This window comes from Psittacula echo (genome assembly GCF_963264785.1).
Source record: "Psittacula echo genome assembly, chromosome: Z".
Taxonomy (NCBI): domain Eukaryota; kingdom Metazoa; phylum Chordata; class Aves; order Psittaciformes; family Psittacidae; genus Psittacula; species Psittacula echo.
The window spans coordinates 106,885,922-106,908,742 of NC_137742.1; the positions used below are offsets into that span (position 1 = coordinate 106,885,922).

At 42.5% G+C, this 22,821-nt stretch overlaps 1 protein-coding gene across 2 annotated transcripts in view; it reads left to right on the plus strand.

The window, feature by feature from the left end:
- Positions 1-22,821, plus strand: part of PHKB (phosphorylase kinase regulatory subunit beta) — a 102,403-nt gene that overhangs the window by 65,060 nt on the left and 14,522 nt on the right. For both annotated transcript variants that reach the window (XM_080638824.1, XM_080638823.1), the window contains exons 15-24: positions 1,587-1,642; positions 1,821-1,914; positions 14,361-14,444; positions 14,898-15,002; positions 15,859-15,941; positions 16,028-16,118; positions 18,219-18,280; positions 18,376-18,538; positions 19,345-19,426; positions 22,694-22,751. In XM_080638824.1, the coding sequence (XP_080494950.1) occupies positions 1,587-1,642; positions 1,821-1,914; positions 14,361-14,444; positions 14,898-15,002; positions 15,859-15,941; positions 16,028-16,118; positions 18,219-18,280; positions 18,376-18,538; positions 19,345-19,426; positions 22,694-22,751 (878 nt within the window). The remainder of the gene's footprint in view (positions 1-1,586; positions 1,643-1,820; positions 1,915-14,360; positions 14,445-14,897; positions 15,003-15,858; positions 15,942-16,027; positions 16,119-18,218; positions 18,281-18,375; positions 18,539-19,344; positions 19,427-22,693; positions 22,752-22,821) is intronic.

A 22,821-nucleotide genomic window follows, 5' to 3' on the forward strand; every position in this document is an offset into this window, starting at 1 on the left:
CAAGTTAGATCACAGGCTGTCTGGCACTCTCGGGTTCTGGGGGTGTTCTTTGTTTTCTGTCTTATAAACATAGTGCTTTGATTGTGGTAGAGAATTGGTTTGAGTTTGTATAAATGCAACTGGTAGCATGATTTCCTGATTATGAGGAGCACCATCTTTTAATGTCACTTGAACTTACGACTTCTTTATTTGTTCTTTTTGTGCATGTACTTCTATCATAAATTTATTTCATGTGGCAAAAGCTTCTGTCCTGGGTTCAGCAGTAGCAGTCACTTTTTCTCCTTCTTAGTAGCTGGTGCAGCGCTGTGGTTTTGACTTTCTGCCTGGGGACAGTACTGATAAAACCAATGTTTTCAGTTGCTGGTCAGAATGTTTAGTCTGACCAAGGATTTGTGAGTCTCACGCTCTGCCAGGGAGGAGGGGAAGTCAGGAGGAAGCAGGGACAGGACACCTGACCCAAACTAGCCAAAGAAGTATTCAATACCACAGCATGTCATGCCCGGGATGTAACTGGGAGTTACCCGGAAGGGCACATTCTGCTCAGTTGGGCTCGTTTTTGGCGAGTGGTATCGTATTCTCTCCCCTTGTTATTTCTCTTATCATTTGTATTATTGGTGGTAGCAGTAGTGATTTGTGTTATATCTTAGTTACTGGACTGTTCTTATCTCAACCCATGGGAGTTGCATTCTTTGGTTTCTCCTCCTCATCCCTCTGGGGTGGGGGGGAGTAGAAACTGCGTGGCTGACTTGCCGACTGGCTTAAGCCACGACAAAACCGCGGAAATGTAGTGCTGATAGACTTTTGAGAAAATGTTATCACAAATTTCTCCTGCAAATCTGTGAGGTGGCAGAGAAGAAATGAAGAAGGAGTAACTCAGGCATCTAATTTTTCAGCTGGTGATGCATGCTGCCAGTGAAAACAAAGGTGACTAGCCATTTCCATACTCAGGGTGTCAAGTCAATTATTTCTTTCAACATGCTGAATCCATTCCTATTAGCATGGTTTCCTGATGTAAAATACTAGTTAGTATTAATTTCAAACATGAAGTATGTGTATAACAGACAATGCAAGGAAATGCTGTTATCTCCTGTAAATGTAATATACCTCTCATATAACTGTAAAGAGAGGCTGTCTGATCAAAGTATTTCAGAATAAAGGGTTGAAATAATCAGTTCGTTATTTTAAAGTGGGTATTATTGGTTACCCAAATAGCTGAGTTATTTCACTCTTTCAAAAATGTGCATCGAAACATTGTTATATCAGGCATTTTTCTCTACATGTCGGGGTGGGGTTTTTTAATTAAAAAAAGCCAAACAGTGCAAGTGATTACCAGAAACCTATTTATTATTAATTCTCCAAAATGCATCTTGCAAAGTATTATTGACAGGACCAGTTTCCCATAGTTTTCAGATGTACAGGTTTCACTCCTGTGTTGCTCTTCCACTGTGTTCACATAGTAAGAAAAAATACTGCAGTGATGTCTGGCATACTAGTGAATTGTTGAAATAGACATTGTCCCTACTCATGCTATATCTAATGAAATAGTTGGCTAGCAACGTTAATAAATACTTTTCATTATTTTCTAGGGTCCTTTAGAAAATGATTTGGTAGTACATGTGGCCCTGATAGCAGAAAGTCAGCGGTATGTATTTACTTTTATTATGAATGTATGCATTAGGGAAGTGTTCAATGACAGACATCTTCAATTAGCTAAAGGTACTCCAGGAAGTGTATTGCTACTTGTGTATCTGCTGCCAAGATAATTGTTAAAACTATGCCCGTTCTGTGATTTGTCATTAAATCTGTTATTTCATTTGTAGTCTACAGGTTTTTCTCAGCACCTATGGAATCCAAACTCAGACCCCCCAGCAGGTGGAACCAATTCAGATATGGGCTCAAAAGGAACTTGTCAAAGTAAGAAATCTGCATTTAAAATTATTTCTCTATCTATACGTTTCTTTCATTTTCTATACATTTCTTTCATTTGCTAAGCCACTGGCCATCATATTTGAAAAATCATGGCAGTCAGGTGAAGTTCCCGATGACTGGAAGAAGGGAAATATAACCCCCATTTTCAAGAAGGGGAAAATGGATGACCCGGGGAATTACAGACCAGTCAGTCTCACATCTGTGCCTGGCAAAATCTTGGAGCAGATTCTCCTGGAAGGTGTGCTAAGGCACATGAAAAACAAGGAGGTGGTTGGTGACAGCCAACATGGCTTCAGTAAGGGGAAATCCTGCCCGACCAATTTGGTGGCCTTCTGTGGTGGGGCTACGAAACTGATGGACAGGGGCAGAGCAGTTGACGTCATCTACCTGGATTTGTGCAAAGCGTTCGACACTGTCCCACACGACATCCTTGTCTCTAAATTGGAGAGACCTCAATTTGATGGATGGACCACTCAGTGGATAAAGAACTGGCTGGATGGTCGCACGCATAGAGTTGTGGTCAATGGCTCGATGTCCGGCTGGAGACCAGTAACGAGTGGTGTCCCTCAGGGATTGGTGTTGGGACTGGTCTTGTTCAACATCTTTGTCAGTGACATGGACAGTGGGATTGAGTGTGCCCTCAGCAAGTTTGCTGATGACAGCAAGCTGTGTGGTTCGGTTGATGCGCCGGAGGGAAGGAATGCCATCCAGAGGGACCTCTGTGAGGTGGGCTGATGCCAGCCTTATGAAGTTTAACCGTGCCAAGTGCAAGGTCCTACACCTGGGTCGGAGCAATCCCAGGCACAGCTACAGGTTGGGCAAAGAAGAGATTCAGAGCAGCCCTGCAGAGAAGGACTTGGGGGTGTCGGTCGATGAGAAAATGAACATGAGCCATCAGTGTGCATTCGCAGCTCAGAAAGCCAACCGTATCCTGGGCTGCATCAAGAGGAGCATGACCAGCAGGTCGAAGGAGGTGATCCTGCCCCTCTACTCTGCTCTTGTGAGACCTCACTTGGAGTACTGTGTGCAGTTCTGGTGTCCTCAACATAGGAAGGACATGGAACTGTTGGAACAAGTCCAGAGGAGGGTCAGAAGGATGACCAGGGGACTGGAGCACCTCCCGTATGAAGATAGGCTGAGAAAGTTGGGGCTGTTCAGCCTGGAGACGAGAAGGCTGCGTGGAGACCTCATAGCAGCCTTCCAGTATCTGAAGGGGGCCTACAAGGATGCTGGGGATGGACTAGTCATCAGGGACTGTAGTGACAGGACAAGGGGTAATGGGTTAAAACTTAAACAGGGGAAATTTAGATTGGATCTAAGGAAGAAATTCTTTACTGAGAGGGTGGTGAGGCAGTGGAATGGGTTGCCCAGGGAGGTTGTGAATGCTCCATCCTTGGCTTTGTTCAAGGGCAGGTTGGACAGAGCCTTGGGTGGCATGTTTTAGTGTGAGGTGTCTCTGCCCATGGCAGGTGGGTTTGGAACTAGATGATCTTAAGCTCCTTTCCAACCCTAACTATTCTATGATTCTGTGATTCATAACAATAGGAATTTATATCAAGCTATTAGGCTTGTATATTCTGAAGCACGTTGCTTACGTTTTTGTGTTACTTCTAACTCTCTTGTAAGACACGCTGACCCTGATCACTCATACATGCCTCCTTAAAGCCTCAGTGAATCATGGATGTCCAGATCGTCTATATTATCTGAATAGGCTTATGACCTGGGCCACTTTCAACAAATAGGGAATAAATAAGAGAATTTAATAACAGCACAGTAGGCAACGTGAATCATGATGGAGAAACGAGTAAATGAGCAATAGTTAAAGAAATGGAATAAGGCAGTAGGCATAAAACATCATACACTTTCATAGCGTAGATCCTGTAACAGGCATTTTACAGACTTCTGTAACTTTTTTTTTAGAAGTCCTTTGAGTTGACTATATCCAGTAAGTTTGGTGTTTAAACCCTTTCTCATTTACCGCTTTAACTCAGTACATTTAAAGAACTCTGATCAGAAATTACTTGGATGAATGAAGTCTTCAGAATCTCCTTTGTACTCTGCAAAGGCTGTGGGTTTTCCTTTCTCTGTACAGACAAGTGCCTTCCTACCAGAGTGCTGTACCCCTTCACTAGAAAGGCTGGCCCTGGTAGCCTTGTCTGTACTGGGCCTCACTGGTGATGCTGGCTTAGATGCATCTGCTCAGGTGACCATCAAGACCAGGTGAAACCAGCAGGGGAAGATAAAGTCCTAGAAGGCAGCAGGGGCCAAAGGGTTCTGGCTGATACTTAAGGATCACCTGCTGCAAGCTCAGGAGCGATGCATTCTGACAAAATGAAATGGGGCAAGAATGCCAGGAGGTCTTCATGGATAGACGTGGTGCTCCTGAGCAAACTCTGAAGGAAGAAAGAAGGTTACAGAATGTGGAAGGAAGGACAGGCGCCTGGGAAGAATTACAGGAACATTGTCCGGGAAGCTAGGGATCAGGTCAGGAAAGCTAAGACCCAGTTAGAATTGAGTCCAGCCACGGATGTCAAGGATAACAGGAAGGGCTTCTAAAGGTATGTGCCAACAAAAGAAAGACAAGGATAATGTGGATCCTCTCCGAAAGGAAATTGAAGACATGGCTACCCTGCTTTTGGAGAAGGCTGAGGTTCTTAGTGACTTCTTTGCCTCAGTCTTCCCCAGCAAGTGCTCTAGCCATGCCACTCAAGTCATGGAAGACAAATGCAGGGACTGGGAGAATGAAGACCATAGGCACAATCTAGGAGAGGAACAGGGTCAAGCTCTTCCAAGTAACCAGAATGTGCACAAATCCATGGGACCTGATGAAATCCATCCAGGGGTCCCGAAGGAGCTGGCAGATCACGTTGCTAAGCCACTGTCCATCATATTTGAAAAATCCTGGCAAAGTTCCCAATGACTGGAAAAATGGAAATATAACCCCCATTTTGAAGAAGGGGAAAATGGAAGACCCTGGAAACTGCAGATCTGTCAGTCTCACGGCTGTGCGTGGCAAAATAATGGAGCAGATTCTCCTGGAAAGCATGCTAAGGCACATGAAAAACAACAAGGTGGTTGATGACAGCCAACATGGCTTCACTGAGGGGAAATCTTGTCTGAGCAATTTGATGGCCTTCTGTGATGGGGCTACAGAACTGATGGATGGGAGCAGAGCAGTTGACATCTTCTACCTGGACTTGTGCAAAGCGTTCAACACTGTCCTGCATTACATCCTTGTCTGTAAATTGGAGAGACATAAACTTGATGGATGGACCAATCAGTGGATAAAGAATTGGCTGGATGGCTGCAGACAGAGTTGTGGTCAATGGCTCAGTGTCGACATGGAGACCAGTGACAAGTGGTGTCACTGGACACTCAGGGACCAGTGTTGGGACTGATCCTGTTTAGCATCTTTGTTGGTGACATGGACAACGGTGACACAAACAGTGCACCCTCAGCAAGTTTGCCAATAACACTGAGCTGTGTGGTGCGGTCAACATGCTGGAGGGAAGGGATCCAGAGGGAGCTTGACACACTAGAGAGGTGGGCCAACGCCAGCCTCATGAGGTTTTACAAAGCAAACTGAAAGGTCCTACACCTGGGTTGGGGCAGTCCCAGGCACAGCTGCAGGCTAGGTGGAGAAGTGATTCAGAGCAGCCCTAAGGAGAAGGACTTGAGGGTGTTGGTCCACGAGAAACTGAATGTGAGCAGGCTTCAGAGTGCACTTGCAGCCTGGAAACCGTGTGCTGGACTGCATCAAAAGAAGCATGGCCAGCAGGTTGAAGGAGGTGGTCCTGCCTCTCTACTCTGCTCTTGTGAGACCCCATTTGGAGTACTGTATGCAGTTCTAGTGTCGCCAACATAAGAAGGACATGGAACTGTTGGAACAAGTCCAGAGGAGGGCCATGAGGATGGTAAGGGGGCTTAGAGTACCTCCCATATGAAGACTGGCTAAGAAAGTTGGGGCTGTTCAATATGGAGAAGAGATGGCTGCATGGAGACCTCATAACAGCCTTCCAATATCTGAAGGGGGCCCTACAAGGGTGTTGGAGAGAGTCTCTTCATCAGGGACTGTAGTGGTAGGACAAGGGGGAATGGGTTTAACCTAAAAACTGGGGAATTCAGGTTAGCTATGAGGAAGAAATTCTTTACTGAGAGGGTGGTGAGGCACTGGCACAGGTTGCCCAAAGAAGTTGTGAATGCTCCATTGCTGGCAGTGTTCAAGGCTAAGTTGGACAGAGCCTTGAGTATCACAGTATCACAGTATGTTAGAGATTGGAAGGGACCTCAAAAGATCATCTAGTCCAATCCCCCTGCCAGAGCAGGAACACCTAAAAAAGGTTACATAGGAATGTGTCCAGGCGGGTTTTGAATGTCTCCAGAGAAGGAGACTCCACAACCTCCCTGGGCAGCCTGTTCCAGTGTTCCGTCACCCTCACTGAAAAGAAGTTTCTTCTCAAGTTTAAGTGGAACCTCTTGTGTTCCAGTTTATACCCATTACCCCTTGTCCTATCATTGTTTGCCATTGAGAAGAGCCTGGCTCCATCCTCATGACACTCCCCCTTTATATATTTATATACACTAATAAGGTCACCCCTCAGTCTCCTCTTCTCCAAACTATAGAGACCCAGCTCCCTCAGCCTTTCCTCATAAGGGAGATGCTCCACTCCCTTAATCATCTTAGTTGCCCTGCGCTGGACTCTCTCCAGCAGGTCCCTGTCCTTCTTGAACTGAGGGGCCCAGAACTGGACACAATATTCCAGATGCGGTCTCACCAGGGCAGAGTAGAGGGGAAGGAGGACCTCTCTCGACCTACTGACCACCCCCCTTCTAATACACCCTAGGATGCCATTGGCCTTCTTGGCCACAAGGGCACAGTGTTGGCTCATGGTCATCCTGCCGTCCACTAGGACTCCCAGGTCCCTCTCCCCTACACTACTCTCTAACAGGTCGTTCCCCAACCTATATTGGAATCTGGGGTTGTTCCTGCCCAGATGCAGGACTCTACACTTTCCCTTGTTATATTTCATCAAGTTTCTCCCTGCCCAACTCTCCAGCCTGTCCAGGTCTCGCTGGATGGCAGCACAGCCTTCTGGCGTGTCAGCCACTCCTCCCAGCTTAGTGTCATCAGCAAACTTGCTGACAGTGCACTCAATTCCCTCATCTAAATCATTGATGAATATATTAAATAATACTGGTCCCAATACTGACCCTTGAGGCACTCCACTAGATACAGGCCTCCAACTAGACTCCGCCCCATAGACTACAACTCTCTGGCTTCTGTCCTTCAGCCAGTTTGCAGTCCACCTCACTACCTGATCATCCAGACCACACTTCCTCAGTTTAGGTATGAGGATGCTGTGGGAGACTGTGTCAAATGCTTTGCTGAAGTCAAGGTAGACCACGTCCACCGCTCTGCCATCATCCATCCACAATGTTATTTCCTCATAAAAGGCTAGGAGGTTGGTCAAGCATGACTTCCCCTTGGTAAAGCCATGTTGACTGCCCCTCATAACCCTCTTATCCTTGACATGCCTTAAGATGGCATCAAGGATAAGGTGTTCCATCACTTTCCCAGGGATGGAGGTGAGGCTGACCGGTCTATAGTTACCCGGGTCCTCCTTCTTGCCCTTTTTGAAGACTGGAGTGACATTTGCTTTCCTCCAGTCCTCAGGCACCTCACCCGTTTCCCAAGACTTGGTAAAGATGATGGAGAGTGGTCTAGCAATGACTTCCGCCAGTTCCCTCAGCACCCGCGGGTGCATCCCATCTGGACCCATGGATTTATGGATGTCCAGATTGCTCAACTGGTCCCTAACCCATTCCTCGTCGACTAAGGCAAACTGCTCCCTTGACCTGACTTCATCTGAGGTCTCAGGAGTACAGGGCTCTTCAGGACTGCCTCCGGCAGAGTAGACAGAGATAAAGAAGGCATTCAATAACTCTGCCATCTCTGTATCTTCTGTCACCAGGGCACCCATCCCGTTCACCAGTGGGCCAACCTTGCCTCTGGTGTTAGTTTTATCAGCTATGTATTTGAAAAAGCTCTTTCTGTTGTCCTTGACCCCTCTCGCCAGATTTAATTCTAAGGAGGCCTTAGCCATCCTAGCTGCCTTCCTACACCCTCTAGCAGCAGCCTTATATTCCTCCCGAGTGGCCAGCCCCTCCTTCCATGACCTATAAACTCTGCTCTTCCACTTGAGCATACCCAGCAATTCCTTATTTAGCCACGCAGGTCTCCTGGCCCTCTTCCTTGACTTCCTACGTGTCGGGATGCTCTGCTCTTGAGCTCGGAATAAGCAATTCTTGAATGTCAACCAACTATCTTGGGCCCCTTTACCTTCAAGCAGCCTTGCCCATGCGATTTCCCCTAGCAATTGCTTGAAAAGGCCAAAGTTTGCCCTGCTGAAGTCCAGGGTTGCAATTCTACTTGCTATTGTACTGGTCCTACCACACAAGATCCTGAATTCCACCATCTTGTGGTCGCTGCAACCAAGGCAGCCCTCAACCTTTACTGCTTCGACCAGCCCCTCCTTGTTAGTGAGGATGAGATCCAGCAGCGCTCCTCTCCTGGTTGGCTGATCCACCATTTGGATGAGGAAGTTATCATCCATACACTGGAGGAACCTCCTGGACTGTGGCTGGGTTGCTGAGTAGTCCTTCCAGCAAACATCAGGGAAGTTAAAATCCCCCACGACGACCACGGCCTGTGACTGTGAGGCCGCTCTCAGCTGCCTGTAGAAGGCCTCGTCAACTTCCTCACCCTGATCTGGTGGCCTGTAACAGACACCCACAACAGTATTGCCCCTGCCAGCCTGCCCCTTAATTCTCACCCACAGACTCTCAACTCGCTCGTCATCTGTCCCTGGACAGAACTCAGTACATTGCAGCTGCTCTCGCACATAAAGAGCAACCCCACCACCCCGCCTGGCTGGCCTGTCTTTCCTGAAAAGGACATAGCCCTCCATGAGTATATTCCAGTCATGCGAGCTGTCCCACCACGTCTCTGTAATTGCCACCAGACCATAATCTCCTGACTTAACACAGGTCTCCAACTCCTCCTGCTTATTTCCCATGCTGCACGCATTGGTGTACAGGCATTTCAAGGAGGGAGCTGAGGTCACCAATTTCACCCTAGGATTATAGGAGGCCTCCCAGTCTTCATCAATTCTAGAGTGCTGCCCCACTGGGGCAAGCCCAGTTACAACCCCATCCCCCTTCGAATCTAGTTTAAAGCTCTCCAAATGAGCCCTGTTAATTCATGCCCCAGCATCCTTTTGCCTCGGTGAGTTAAACCTTTCCCACGTGCCATCATCCGGACTGGAGCCTTATAAAACCAGCTGTTATCAAAGAACCCAAAGCCCTGCCTAAAGCACCAGTCTCGTAGCCAATTATTTACAGACTGAATTTTCCCATTCAGTCCTACATCATCACCGGAAGATGGAAGAAGTGAGGAGAAGATCACTTGAGCCCCAGACTCTTTCACCATCCGCCCCAAGGCCCTGTAGTCTTTCTTCATCCCCCTCAGACTGCGGGAAGCAGCTTCCTCCCCACCTGTCTGGAAGACCAGCAGCGGGTAGTAGTCTGTCGGGTGCACCAGGTTGGGGAGCGCCTTGGTGATATCCCTGATCCGGGCTCCAGGCAGACTACACACTTCCCTATGATGAGGGTCAACTCTGCATATCAGGCCCTCTGTTCCGCTCAGAAGGGAATCGCCTACAACAATGACCTTTCTTTCTTTCTTGTCAGAGGCAGTCTTGAGGCGTGAAGTCGACCGCCTTTTCCTATGTGACCTTGTAGTCTGGCCTTGCACCACATCCTCACTTACCTCTCCATCAAGATCCAGGGCCTCAAACCTATTACGAAGGGGCACCTGGGGAAGCAGGGCAGGAAGGGAGGAAGGTTGCCCACGGTTCCGAACTGGAACTTGCTTCCAGCCCTCATCGTCTTTTTGGTCCCTTACCTCTGCGCGACAGCTACAGGGCAGGGGCTGTCTCGGGCCATCCCCCTCTGTCTGAGAGGACAGGGGGTCCATCCCCTTTTGGGAGATATCTCCCTGGAACCGTTCTGGCTGGCACGCCAGGGAGTTACTCCACCAGTCAATCTCCCTTTCACACTCCCTGATGGTCCTCAGCGTCTCGACCTCCTCTTTAAGTTCTGCCACCAATCTAAGCAGATCTTCTACCTGCTCACACCTCACACAGGTGGAATGCTGGCCTCCCTCCCTCGGCAGCAGCAGGCTCTGGCACTCCCTGCAGCCAGAGACCTGAACAGCCACAGTTTGGGACGGGATCTCTGTCTGAGTTGCTACAGTCTCCTTACTGCAAGCCCTCCTTCTGGAGGCGACCATATTGGTCAGCAGTCTGGGACACCAGCAACAGGGTCCGCAACACGACCTGCTTGTTCCTCCCTGCGCCCGGTGGGCAGCGACCAGTCACTGCCCTCCCAAAGGCTCTTTCAAGGCAAGGGGCAGGGGAGCGGTCGCCGTTACCGTGGGAACGCCCCCTGCCACGTCAGCCGCTCTCTCGCAAGGGCTGCTGGGGCTTCGGGGATCGGGAGATGTCGGGAATCGCAATGTCTCTGCGATATCCCCTCTGCTTTTCCTAATCTCTTCTGAACCTCGTGGTCTCTGAAGCGTGCCGGCTCCGGCTCTAGCTGTGCTAGTCCTTGCCCATGGCAGGGGGGTTGGAACTAGATTATCTTAAGGTCCTTTTCAACCCTAACCGTTCTATTACTCTATGAATGGCAGCTGCAGGCCACTTCAGCATCTTCTTTTTGTTCAGTCTTGTTCAGTGCTCTCTATATGAGAGCACTCTGCTACACTGAATAGGTGCTCCAAGCTGTCCACGACTGTTTGTCCTGGAAATACATTTAAAGGACCATGACAGATGCTGCTCTAAACAAAAAATGCATTGATCAACATTTGTAGGTAAACTTTTCACAAGCCCTAATAAATATCTGTATGATTACTTGATTCTGATTCACTTCTGTCTCTCATACACCTGTACCCTTCCTCTGAAAAATCCTTGAAAATAGTCCCTCTATGCACAAACAAGCCTCAACGAGCTGCAGAAAGCTGGCAGACCAGTAAGCTGGTGCAGAATCATGGGTGTGCACTTGATGTATTTCATGCTTCACCACTGAAAGTTCCATTGTGAATCAGGTACATAAAGCTTCTGTCTAACTTGGAATTATGCGAATTCTCTCAAACAAGAGTGACAAATACTGAATGTCCGGGGGCAGTATAATGAATGTGTTTAGCTTATCAATCGTGAAGTTCCAGACTCTCTGTGTTTCTCTCCCTCTGATATCAGGATCTTATGGTTGATGCTATTATCCATATCAGAAGTCTGTAGGACCCCAAAAAAAGCAAAATCAAAAACAGAGAAGACAGCAGCATATTTCAGACTTTGTCAGTTTGTGAGGGTAACTGATGTACCAAGATTGTGTTAGCTTATTTAGAAAAGTGCTTGCGCCAAATACGGACTTCCACTAGCCTCTGAGTGGTAGTTAAACCAAGAGAAAATAAACACCCTTATATGCATTCAGATGTCTTCATTTCTTGACCCAGTTTTGCTCATTAGTCTTCTTGATAATATATTTCAAAATGGATTCTCTGTCTTATTATTCTGAAATTTTGTACCTGAAATTCTGGTTTAGCAAATAGGTACTCCATAAATTTACTATTGAAATATGTATTGCTTCTCTCAATCATCCATCATTTCTTTGGTCTTCCTGGAAGAAAGATGAGACCTGCATTAAGTTTTATTGTTATCAATTACATTCCTTGGTGTGACAACTTGTGTGTGAGGAATTGTTTTTCAAAAGCTGGTGAGACATCTGGCAATTCTGACATTTTCTATGTACTCATGATGGGTAGGTACATCTGCCTTGTCGAAGTTTACTTTTAAAAAGAATGTCATGAAATTATTAAAGTGCCTTGTGCAAAACCTCATCATTTTGGGCTTCTGAAATAGGCGATGCTCTAGCCGTGAAGCTGAAGTAATGAAAATGAGAATTACGAGAAATGAAGTTGGATCTCTGGACTTATCCAAAAAAACAATACAAACCAAAAGGCAAACAAACAAAAAAACCCTGGTAGTATTTGTCATACCAGGACAAATTTGTGGGGAAGGGAAGCTAATGCTGAAACAGTTGCTTGTATTTTGAGGAAAAGAGAGTTGATCCATAGAGAACATGGATCTCAATATTTACAATTCTGATGCTGTCAATTCTCAGTAGTGTTTCATTTAATTTTATTAGAAACTTTTGAACTGGTCTGGTGGCACGTGGTAACAGTTTAAACCTCTAGACTTATAAATAGGGATGTGTCAAAGTAGTGTGGAAAGAAACAGATGGATGACGGAAGACATTGATTAAGGAAAATTACGGATTGAAAGTAAGACTGGGGATCACAGAAGCAGATCCACACAGTCTAGTGGGTGTGAATGAAAGGGGGAAGAGGAGAACAAGAAATTGGTAAAAAATGTATGCAATATATGGGAATAAAGTATTTCTATAGTGGAAGTACAGTAGAGGAGAGTTGCACAATACTCCGTAGGCGTAGACTGGTAACAGCAGAACACTGAAACAGATGGTGTGAAAGACCGTTCTAGTTTGGTTCACTCTCACAAATCGAGCCCAGTCCAGCCTGCTTTCACAGCCCTTTCTTGCTGTTAGCAGCTTTGATATTCCAGAATTGAAGAGCACTTTATCCACAAAGCCTACTTGAAGCAGCTGGACATGCCTGTGATTGTCGTGTTCAGATATTTTGGTGCTGAATCTGAACTAATGCTTTGTTTGTAACAGACCAAGATAGGAAGCTATTACTAGAAGGTGAAACTGCTGTAGCAGACTGTAGAACAACATGAGACCTCAAGCGGAAGAAAGAATTTTCAGAAGGAGAGACAATGTTGTAGTACTACTGGAGCTTTATTTTTGTGATATTTAGTGTTAAATTATAATGCCTACTGCTATTCTTCTGGTCTCCATTATTTATTGCAAGAAGGGGTTCAACATTGGTTTTGTTATGTATATGGATGAGATATTTAAAGGTGTTAAGGCTTTAATGTCTCCATTCCTTTCCTACTTGAGTGTGGTTACTTAGTCGGGATGAAAAGGTGATGTAAGTGGCAATGTTTATTTTCCTTCTTGAATAGTTCTTGTACGCAGAAGCCTAGGCAATGTCAGGAGCACCCCAAGCTGGCAGCAGCAGAAAGTTGTTTTGTGCCATGTTTGTTCAAGTGCTCTCTTTCATCTCCCTCTGAATTATCTTCCTATAACATAAAAAATCAGAATTCTGTGTCATGGTGGGTTACTTACCTAAACCAGCTCAAATAAGCAAAAAAATGGCACCTTGCAGTCTGCTTTCTCTGATATGTTTGTACTGTCTTGCTTACAGCTTAGTGAGGCTTTTTTATTGTTTTATTCTCATGCACTATAATAAGTGAAGAGTCTCTCTGTAACATGCAAGTCTTATAAAATTATATCAGTTGAAGTAATACTAGCATACATAATCTAACTCAAATAACAATCCAGCAATGAATGAAACACTTCCCTCTTGTGCTGTTGATGCACTAATGTGCAGGCCTTTACTAAAATTAAAATGAAGGTCTTTAAAGGGTTTCTATATTGCTGTTTTACCTTTATATTCGCATTTGGAAAAGCATTACAGGAGGCAAGACTGGCTGGACAATAAATGCAAATAATCCTTTAAAAAATTATTTCAGTGAGCAAGTTGAAGATTTTAAAAATATTTTAATTATATAAACGAGAAAACATCATAAGAGTAAGAAGGCAAAGGTAAGGCATAATGGAGGAAACAACAAGTTTTAGTTGCATTTGAAACTGCAAATAGGCAGGACTCCAGGGCTTTGCCCAAGCCCAGAGTTGCACCCATGTGTCCTAATCCTGAATCAGGACCCTACGCAGTACTTGTGCTCACCCTTACTGAACAGCGGTCTTCTCAGGTAAACCCATAGTAACTGTGTTCTCACTTCATAAGAAAGGTAAAATTCCTTCATCCTCCCAACACTGGAAGGAAGGAAAGAAGGAAGGAAGAAAGGAAGGAAAAAGAGGGAATGTTAAACCACACCTACAGCAGAGTACTACTGTGCAAGAAGGGGAAGAAGATGCTTGTGCTTGCATCTTGTGTTTCTTTCTTCAATTACTTTGTTGGTTCCCCTTTGCTGTAAAGTTGCCTATTATCAGAAGAATTCAATTTGGTCGTTGAACTGTGCATTTACTAAATGTAATGCTCTTTTACTTGATTTATTATTCTATATAGATGATCCCCATAGAAGTAATGACCACGTTATGAATCTTGTTTTCTAAATGAAAGAATACACACAGCTCTCTGTGTAAGCCCCAGCAGGAGCATTCCAAAGCCATCTGTCTAGGTTTCCCTCAGTTTTCATGATTCTTTCTCACAGGCTTACTTCCATTTGGGAGTGAATGACAAACTGGGATTATCTGGAAGACCGGACAGGCCCATAGGATGCCTTGGAACATCAAAGGTTATTGCAATAAATGTTATTGGTACTAATGTATATTTCAGCTAAATATTGAATTAGCCTCTGAGTGATTTTAAATAGAATTGAAATTTTATGTGTGTATCTTAAAGTCCTTGTAATGCCTTTTGCTGTGATGCATGTGTGTGCTCTTAGTGTTAAACTGTCGTACGTTTCCTAGGCATCCAGTTCCAGCAATACTGGGCCAAAACAGGCTGGATGGTGGAGAAGTGAACTGCTTTGGCTGAAGGAGAATGTAGACCTGCATGCCTAATAAAAACCAGAGTACCTAAAATTAGACGTGTAGGTTTTATCTTAAATAATTCGGGTTTTTTAAAGTCAGCTGTTCTATGTTGAGTATTGCTTTTATAGTTTCGAAATACCTTTTTTCCTTTTTAGATAATTCACTGCTTCAGATATTTTAAAGAAAAGATTAATTGAAGCTTTTTCTCCCCACAGATTTATCGGATACTGGGAAAGACTGTAGTTTGCTACTCGATCATTTTTGATCTAAGTGATTTTTACATGTCTCAGGATGTTATGATGCTGATTGATGACATTAAGGTATTTATCTATAACTTTTCATTTGAGAAACTGATGCAAATAGAGTCTGTAGAAGATTAAAATGTGAAGTTTGATAAAATAGAAGACTGAAAGGGGAACACTCTCTCTATAGTGTGTATTCTTCCAGTACAGAAATAAACTTGCAGCTTATGCTGGAAAATCTGCAAAGGTGAATATCCTTGTCAGCCTAGTAGAAGTTCTAGCTAGTATCTCTGACACAAAAACTCACCCAGAAGTGACTGGGAATGCTCTAATGCAGCAAACAAATTATCATTTGTTGCTTTGGGAAAACAAATGCTCTTGGTTGAAAAAAGAATGAGACTGATCTGTTTAAGGGGAATACCAAAGCCTTACCTGGAGGAAACATTGCTCAACTTTGCACAAATATTACAAATTGTCTCCTTTCCCTGATTTCAAGTCAGGCAGCACAGTAAAGCTGACCTGTCATGTCCCCTCTGCTGGAGCAGGTACTTTAGTGCTAGGACGTGGCATTGGTTAGTCCGTATTAGTGGCCAAGATTCAAGCCCTGCGTTCCCATACATACTCACTAGGTCATTGCATGTAGTGCAGTACACCACACTGTCCAGTAGTATAGTCTGGGCTGGGAATATTTTCAGAAAACTGGTGAAATATCAGTGTTTGAAAGCAGCTTCTACTTTCTGAAGAAGTCTTGTTAGTAGTTTATTAGGTTTTTTTAATCTGTTTGGTTTTCCAGTGTTGTTAGTTTAAGATAGCTTTTTTAGTATCTTGTACTGTATATTCTGATATGTTATGCTTGTGGGTTGTGGTTTGATTTTTTACGGGGTTGCTTTGTTTTGGGGATTTTTTGGTGACTAATGTATTATTTCTTACCTAGAATGCACTGCAGTTCATTAAGCAGTATTGGAAAATGCATGGTCGTCCACTGTTTGTTGTGCTTATCCGTGAAGACAATATAAGGTAGACAGCAAGAGCAAGATGTGCATCTTTTGCAGGGTAACACTTATCTAATTGCCAGATTAATGGAGCTCTGTTTCAAATTTCAGAGGGAGCAGATTCAATCCAATATTAGATATGTTGGCAGCCTTTAGGAAGGGAATTGTTGGAGGAGTAAAAGTTCATGTTGACAGAGTACAGGTATGGTATTTTTCCTGATTGCTGTGTTCTTACCTCCTACTATTGATATATGTATTACTTAGAGAAGTACATGGGAAAAAAGTATATTTCCGTTAGTATCATAAAACTAAGGAGTCAAGACCCAAGCAATTTGTTACAGTTTTTGTTTTATCTCAAAAGAAACAGCATGTTTATCTTCATTTGTTTTGCTGAGTCTTTTGAAAGTGATAATCATCATAGAGGATTTTCAGAAGGGAAAAAGTGTTTTTTATGTTCGACAGTCTTATGAAATTACCACCGAAAGATAAGTGTACCATGTCAAGCATTGAGGAATTTCTTTTGATTAGATAATCAATGAAGAGTAAAAAAAAGGTGCTTTATATATATATATTAAAGTTCTTACAATTACTAAGATGTAGTTTTAACGTCTGTGCTGTTTTGAATTAATCTTAAAACGCTTCATTAAAATATGAAAATTACAGAGTCAGGTGCTGGTTTTAACAGTACTTGTATAAGCTGGTTAAATCTTAGTTAATACCAACTGAAGAACCCTTCTGTTGATTAGAGAAAAGGCCAAAAGACACTGTTACGATTTCTTGTTCCCTAGAAAATCAGGAATTTATAAAAGAGCTGGGTCATTTGTAAATTAAATCCTCAGAGCCATAAAGGTTTAAGATATCCTTGTAATCTTAAAAATTCTGATGTATTTCTACTGGTCACATGAAGGTCCTTTAGTCTCTCCTGCTCCCATTGACTTTTCCCGTAGCAAATGTCACATGTTCTGTCCACAGTGTTTGTCTACAGCATTGTTTGTTGTGGTTTGTTGTTGTGTTGGGGTTTTTTGGGGTTTTTTTGTTTGGTTGGTTGGGGTTTTTTAACTGCAGTGTCTTTCTTGCCTTACATTTGGTTAAACTGATTTATTATAAGATGAGATATTTTTCAATCAACAGAATGTCTTTATTTTAAGCAATACACTGTTACTTGTTTCATTGGGGAGGATCTGAGTAAAGAAGGGACGTGTCTAATTCATGGTGTTTTCTTAAATAATTCATCTATTCCAACAAAATCTTTGTGGAATCTTTGTGAATTTCACTACTTCATTTAGATGCGTATGTGTAAATGTGTCTAGAGACAGAATGGGTGGGTCTAAGTGAGTGAACATTCTTTTTGACTTATAAAACATACAAAATCTAATTTAATTTAAAAATACGTATGCTTAGAAGACTTGCAGCTCTTTTCTGGTTTTCACCTTCATTGTGGTCATGTGCTCAAGCAGATCTGCAAGTCAAAGAGTGGATGACACTAGCAATAAAATCAAAGCTTTTTTTTTTATATTCAGTCATCTCACAGTGTACTAGATCAGTGTTTTACTGCAACTTGTGTACAATGAAAATGGAACATTAAAGTTGACAATTCAGTTTTATTTAGCTAATGAGAACCAGCAAAAAGCAGTCTTATAAATGCTTTATACACCACGTTTCTTCTGGCAGTATCAAAATAGGAAATCCATAAAAATTTGGAGTTAATGAATTGTAATAACTACATCAGATAAATGCCATGTTGAATTTCCAGTATGTCATATTCTGAGACAGAAGTCTGTAAACTGCATTTCATGTGCAGACTTAGGGCAGTTATGCTTGGATTAAGGAATGACTACAGGGTAGGAAATGCCATGATGTGACTTCCTGAAACATCACTGAGACTGACAGGAAAACTACCCATTCTTCTGCAGTCCCTGAAATAACAAGCATTACCTACGATCTAGAACATGGGCATCATGCAGGACACTAAGAAATGCAAATTCTTGATCTCAGATGTTCTTATCAGACCTCGTTTTTTTGGCAGGCAGGGGGGTGGACATTGCTTGATTTCACTGTATGTTGCAGGCAAAAGAACAGCATAACACCAGCAAAAGAGAGACAGCAGGTCCAAGAGACTTCTGCTGTCTTAAGTGAGATGTTAAGAGGCAAGATATTCTGAAAGTGTAAAGATATTTGGAAATGGAAATAAAGAAACTACTTGCTCAATGAAAACAAGCAGCAACACACTGAGAATAGAAGATAACTATATAGTTATGTACCTTTCTGTATCTTTTTTTATTTTTTCAATTTTTCATTTCAGACACTAATATCTGGAGCAGTTGTTGAACAACTTGACTTCCTAAGAATCACTGAAACAGAAGAGTAAGGCTGTGTGCAAATAATAATGATGATATTTCATAATCAAGATATTTTCTGTACTACAAAGACATTAAATACTTCTTCTTTTTTTTTTTAAGGGCTCCGGTATTTAAGAGGTTGGAGGAGTTGGATCTTCCAAAACATTCAAAGGTCAAGAGACAGTCTAGTACTCCAAATGCTTCTGAACTTGAGCAGCAACCAGATGTAAATATTAATGACTGGAAAAGCAAGTCAACGTATGAGATCCTGCAGAAATTTAATGTAAGAAAACTTGATAAAAATACAGTATAACTTCATTTTCAGGAAAGGAGAAATAATGTGCTGTTATTTTTAACAGCAGCCTTCTTTGATCAACATGATTTGTGTCATGGGTCAATGCTGTTAGTATAACTAGGAACATAAAAGGTCCGGTGTTCCGCTTCATACTTGGGTAATCTTCCTCTTTACATTTTCCTCTTTACTTCTGGTACTTCCTGCTGTAATTCTTGGCTTCCATTCTCCCATCTACCCAAATCTTCTTCTGGTAATAAATGACCATCTAAAAGGGGATCCATTTGCCGTATCATTATATATTTTATTGCTAGACTAAAATTCAAAAGACTTCAGCAGTTGGTATTCACTTGATAGACTAGAAACCTCTTAATGATACCAAGGGAAAGTTCCAATCTGGCACTTCTTTTTTTTATTTGTTTTTTTCTTTTGCATCTAGACAAAAGCTACCATCAAGTGTTTCTAGATCCAGTATTCGATAGGAACACACAAAATACTCTGCTTGGTTCCATATGTCATTACAAGCATTTTTTCTTTAAATGACTGTACCCAGGAACAGAAAATCAGGAAACATTTCTATGGCCAAATAAGTGCAACTTAATTTGATCCACAGAGAAGTATCTGCAAGCAGCAGTGACAAAGATACAACATACATAGGGTTTGAAATAGTTGTAATGTCCCCTTGAAGAGAAAATCTGTAGATTTTTTTTTTTTTTAAAAAAAAAAAAGCAAGGCCCTGTGAAAACCTGAAGGCTGTTTGTGGTTGTGTTGTTGCTGGATTGTTGTTTTTTTTTAAGGACTGCAATTGCCTGGCAAGTCAAGCATTACTCTCGAGTATATTGCTTAAAAGGGAAGGACCGAATTTTATCACCAAGGATGGTAAGACCTTATTTCATTTGACTATTCTGAGTTTTTCAGGAAGCAGCTGTATGTTTAGTTGTAATGAACGTGAATAATGGTCATTGTGCTATTAGCCACACTAACAAACAACTACACTACAGCAGTTGTGTAGCTATTTTCTCTGCCATTTAAAGCAATTTCTGCATTAAATGGGACATGCAAATTCATAGCGTAATGGGGAGTGAGCTGCTAAATATATGAATTCTTATAGGCTGTTTGTAGGCTGGTGCTGTAGCTGGTTGCAATTTTGAGCAGGTACAGAATATAATATATATACGTTATATATATAATGTATATACATTATATATATATAATATAATATACAGATACAAAAAATAGGGAACTTGACCTTGTATAGAAAACAAACTATAAAGACAAGTTGTGTGTCTTTAGCACACTGAAATGTGTGAAGCTTTATGCTGAATTTTGATTTTCCTTTTATGTAATTAGTGCAATGTATCTGTGAAGCTTACTCTTGTGTTATAGTTTTGTATTAAGAGCACAGGATTAAATTCATGTAAAATAATTCAGATGAGGCTAACTGAGGTTTGTGACTTTTGTAGTGCAAAGCTTGGTGTTGGGCTTTTTTCCCTCAAAGACTGCTTATTAGCTTCTTTTGTATATATTTTCTGAGAAAAAAGAGGAGTGTTAAGATCAAATAATGTCTTAGTTATTTGTCAAGTAGTGTAACTTGCCATCTCATGTTATAGAACCCTGCTTCATAATTTTGAGATAAGGCAGCTGGTTCTTGTGATGAAGAGTTGTCATTTTGACATAAATATACATTATATACATATTGCTGTATGTCCTGGGTTCAGCTGTAGCATTGTTTTTCTCCTTCCTGCTAGCTGGTGCAATGCTGTGTTTCCAACTTTAGTCTGAGAACAGTGCTGATAACACGCTGATGTTTTGAGTTGTTGCTAAAGTAATGCTTACTCCTATCAAGGACTTTTCAGTCTCTCATGCTCTGCCAGTGTGGAGGGGCACGGGAAGCTGAGAGGAAGCAGAGACAAGATACCTCACTCAAACTAGGCAAAGGAGTATTCCATACCACAGCACGTCATGCCCACTATATAAACTGGGGGGAGTTACCTGGAAGGCCCACATCGCTGGTCAGATCCAGCTGGGTGTCAGTTGGCGGGTGGTGAGCAATTGTATTGGGCATCACTTATGTTTATTGTTTTCTTTTCCCCTTTTAGTTTTATATTCTCTCCCCTTGTTATTTCCCTTATCATTATTATTTTTGTTGGTGGTAGTAGTCGTTTTGTATGGTACCTTACTGACTGGACTGTTCTTATCTCAACCCTTGGGATTTACATTCTTCTGGTTCTCCTCCCCATGCCTCTGGGAGCCAGGGGGAAAAAGGGGGGAGTGAGCAAGCGGCTGCGTGGTTCTGAGTTACCAGCTGGGCTTAAACCACAACACTGTATTAAAAACATTATGAAAAACAATGTGAATTGGAATAAAATTCATTGCCTGATACACAGTGTATTGGAGAAATACAGTGTTACCCCAAAGTCACAGTTGGAAATCTGTGTGCCAGGCAGGTGTACCCTCTGAAGCCACTGTTACCTGTGCTGTTGTCAGGTTTTGAGAGCCTCCATAGATTTCTTTAATCCTTTGTAGGTTGTGTCTTTTGTGCTCTTGAAATAACTTGAGGCAGACTTCCTGACCTCTGTAGGCAACCAGAATAGCAACTTTTGACCAGCAGATTAGGATGAAGAACTTACTTAAAAACTTTCTTAAAAAAAAATAGTACTGCTGTGCCTCTGGCTGTTCAGAGGTAATTTTTATAGACCTTTTGGTGCCATCCCACATGGAATAGTGAGTGATGGTAACTCAGACAAATGGTCTGAGTCATTGACTCTCCTATGACTGAAGGCTACAGAGACTGGCATTAAATAATAACACCATCAATAACATAAGTCTAAAAATAAAAGCTGAAGAACCTTGGGAATTCCAGCTGACAGGCACAGGCTGTGATTTTTGTTAGTCAATTTCCGCTACTTCTGTTGTTATAGATGAACTTCATCGGTAAGTTCCTGTCATGAAAAACACTACCATTCCATCCAAGAGCTTAAGATCTAGAAGCCAAATAAAGTCAAAATTATGGAATGTTTGTCACCACTTTCTACCTTTAACATAATGGTCCCTGCTTCAGCCGTGCACAGTTGAAGAGATAGATGTCTGTAGAGCACACTGATGCACTATGATCAACTGTGGGCTACAGAAGAATGGTATCTGTTATTCTGATGAATCTAATTCATGTATTTCCTGCATTTTCTGAATCCTGAACTGCCTATTTTGACTTAGAAGTACTGCTCTTCCCATTTCCTGCCCACCACTTTTAGGTGATGTCTGTACAGCACAATGCTACTTTAATTCATAACACTTCACAAAACGTTCTTTGTGGTTTTGACACACGATCAGCTTAGAGAAGGAGAGTAATAGATCAGTAATAAAATGTCATCTCTATCTGTCCCATATTCCCTGCTGTACTTTGCAAGAGGGATAAATAGTTTCACGAGAGTAGTGCTGTAACACACCTCATAATCAAAGCTAGCTCACACAGTCACTTAGGTATTTTGGGGGGCACTTTATTGTAGTTACTCAGGGCAGAGCCGCAAACTAGTGAAAGATCTTGTTCACACTCTCCCAACTTCCTGTAAAATTAAAGTCTCATGTCCCAGATGATTAATCAGGTAATTTATTGTTCATATACTAAGCTGAAAACAATGTCTGTCTTGGACGTCAGCTGTTACGAGCTTTGTCCAAACATAATGCCACTTCAGTGAGCTGCACTGTGCAAGACTTGACAAGACCCTTTCAGTTTTAGCTCAACAAAGAAGCAAGACAGTGGAGGCTGTATCTACATGCCATATCCAAATGTAATGAGTAGTTTGAGGCTGTACCTTTTGATAGGGATGTACTTTTATAGGACAAATCTGTACATACATTAATTTTCCCCCAAGATTGCAAGAATAGGTGGTATAGGTGTCTTTGTACCACAGGCAGCAAATTTAGCTGAAACCTGGTTTGGCTTCTTGAATAACAGCATACAGCTGGGTGATAGGGGACTTGATTGCATCTAAATTTTAGATGTTAAACACAGTGGGTAAGTGCTTTACTAAAGCTGTTTCAGAGTTAACTGATCTCATCAAATTTACCTTATTACTATTAAATGCATATGTGCGTCTTTTCTGCATGTGTTTTATTTGTGTTTTTGTTTGTTTTTAATGCATTTAGGTACTGTTGCTGAACATATTGAAAGAATCTATAGACGAGCTGGCAGCAAAAAGCTCTGGTCTGTATACATATATTCTTTTAGTTTTGCACCAGTTTTTCTTCCTAATGTGTTTATACAGTAAAGCTGG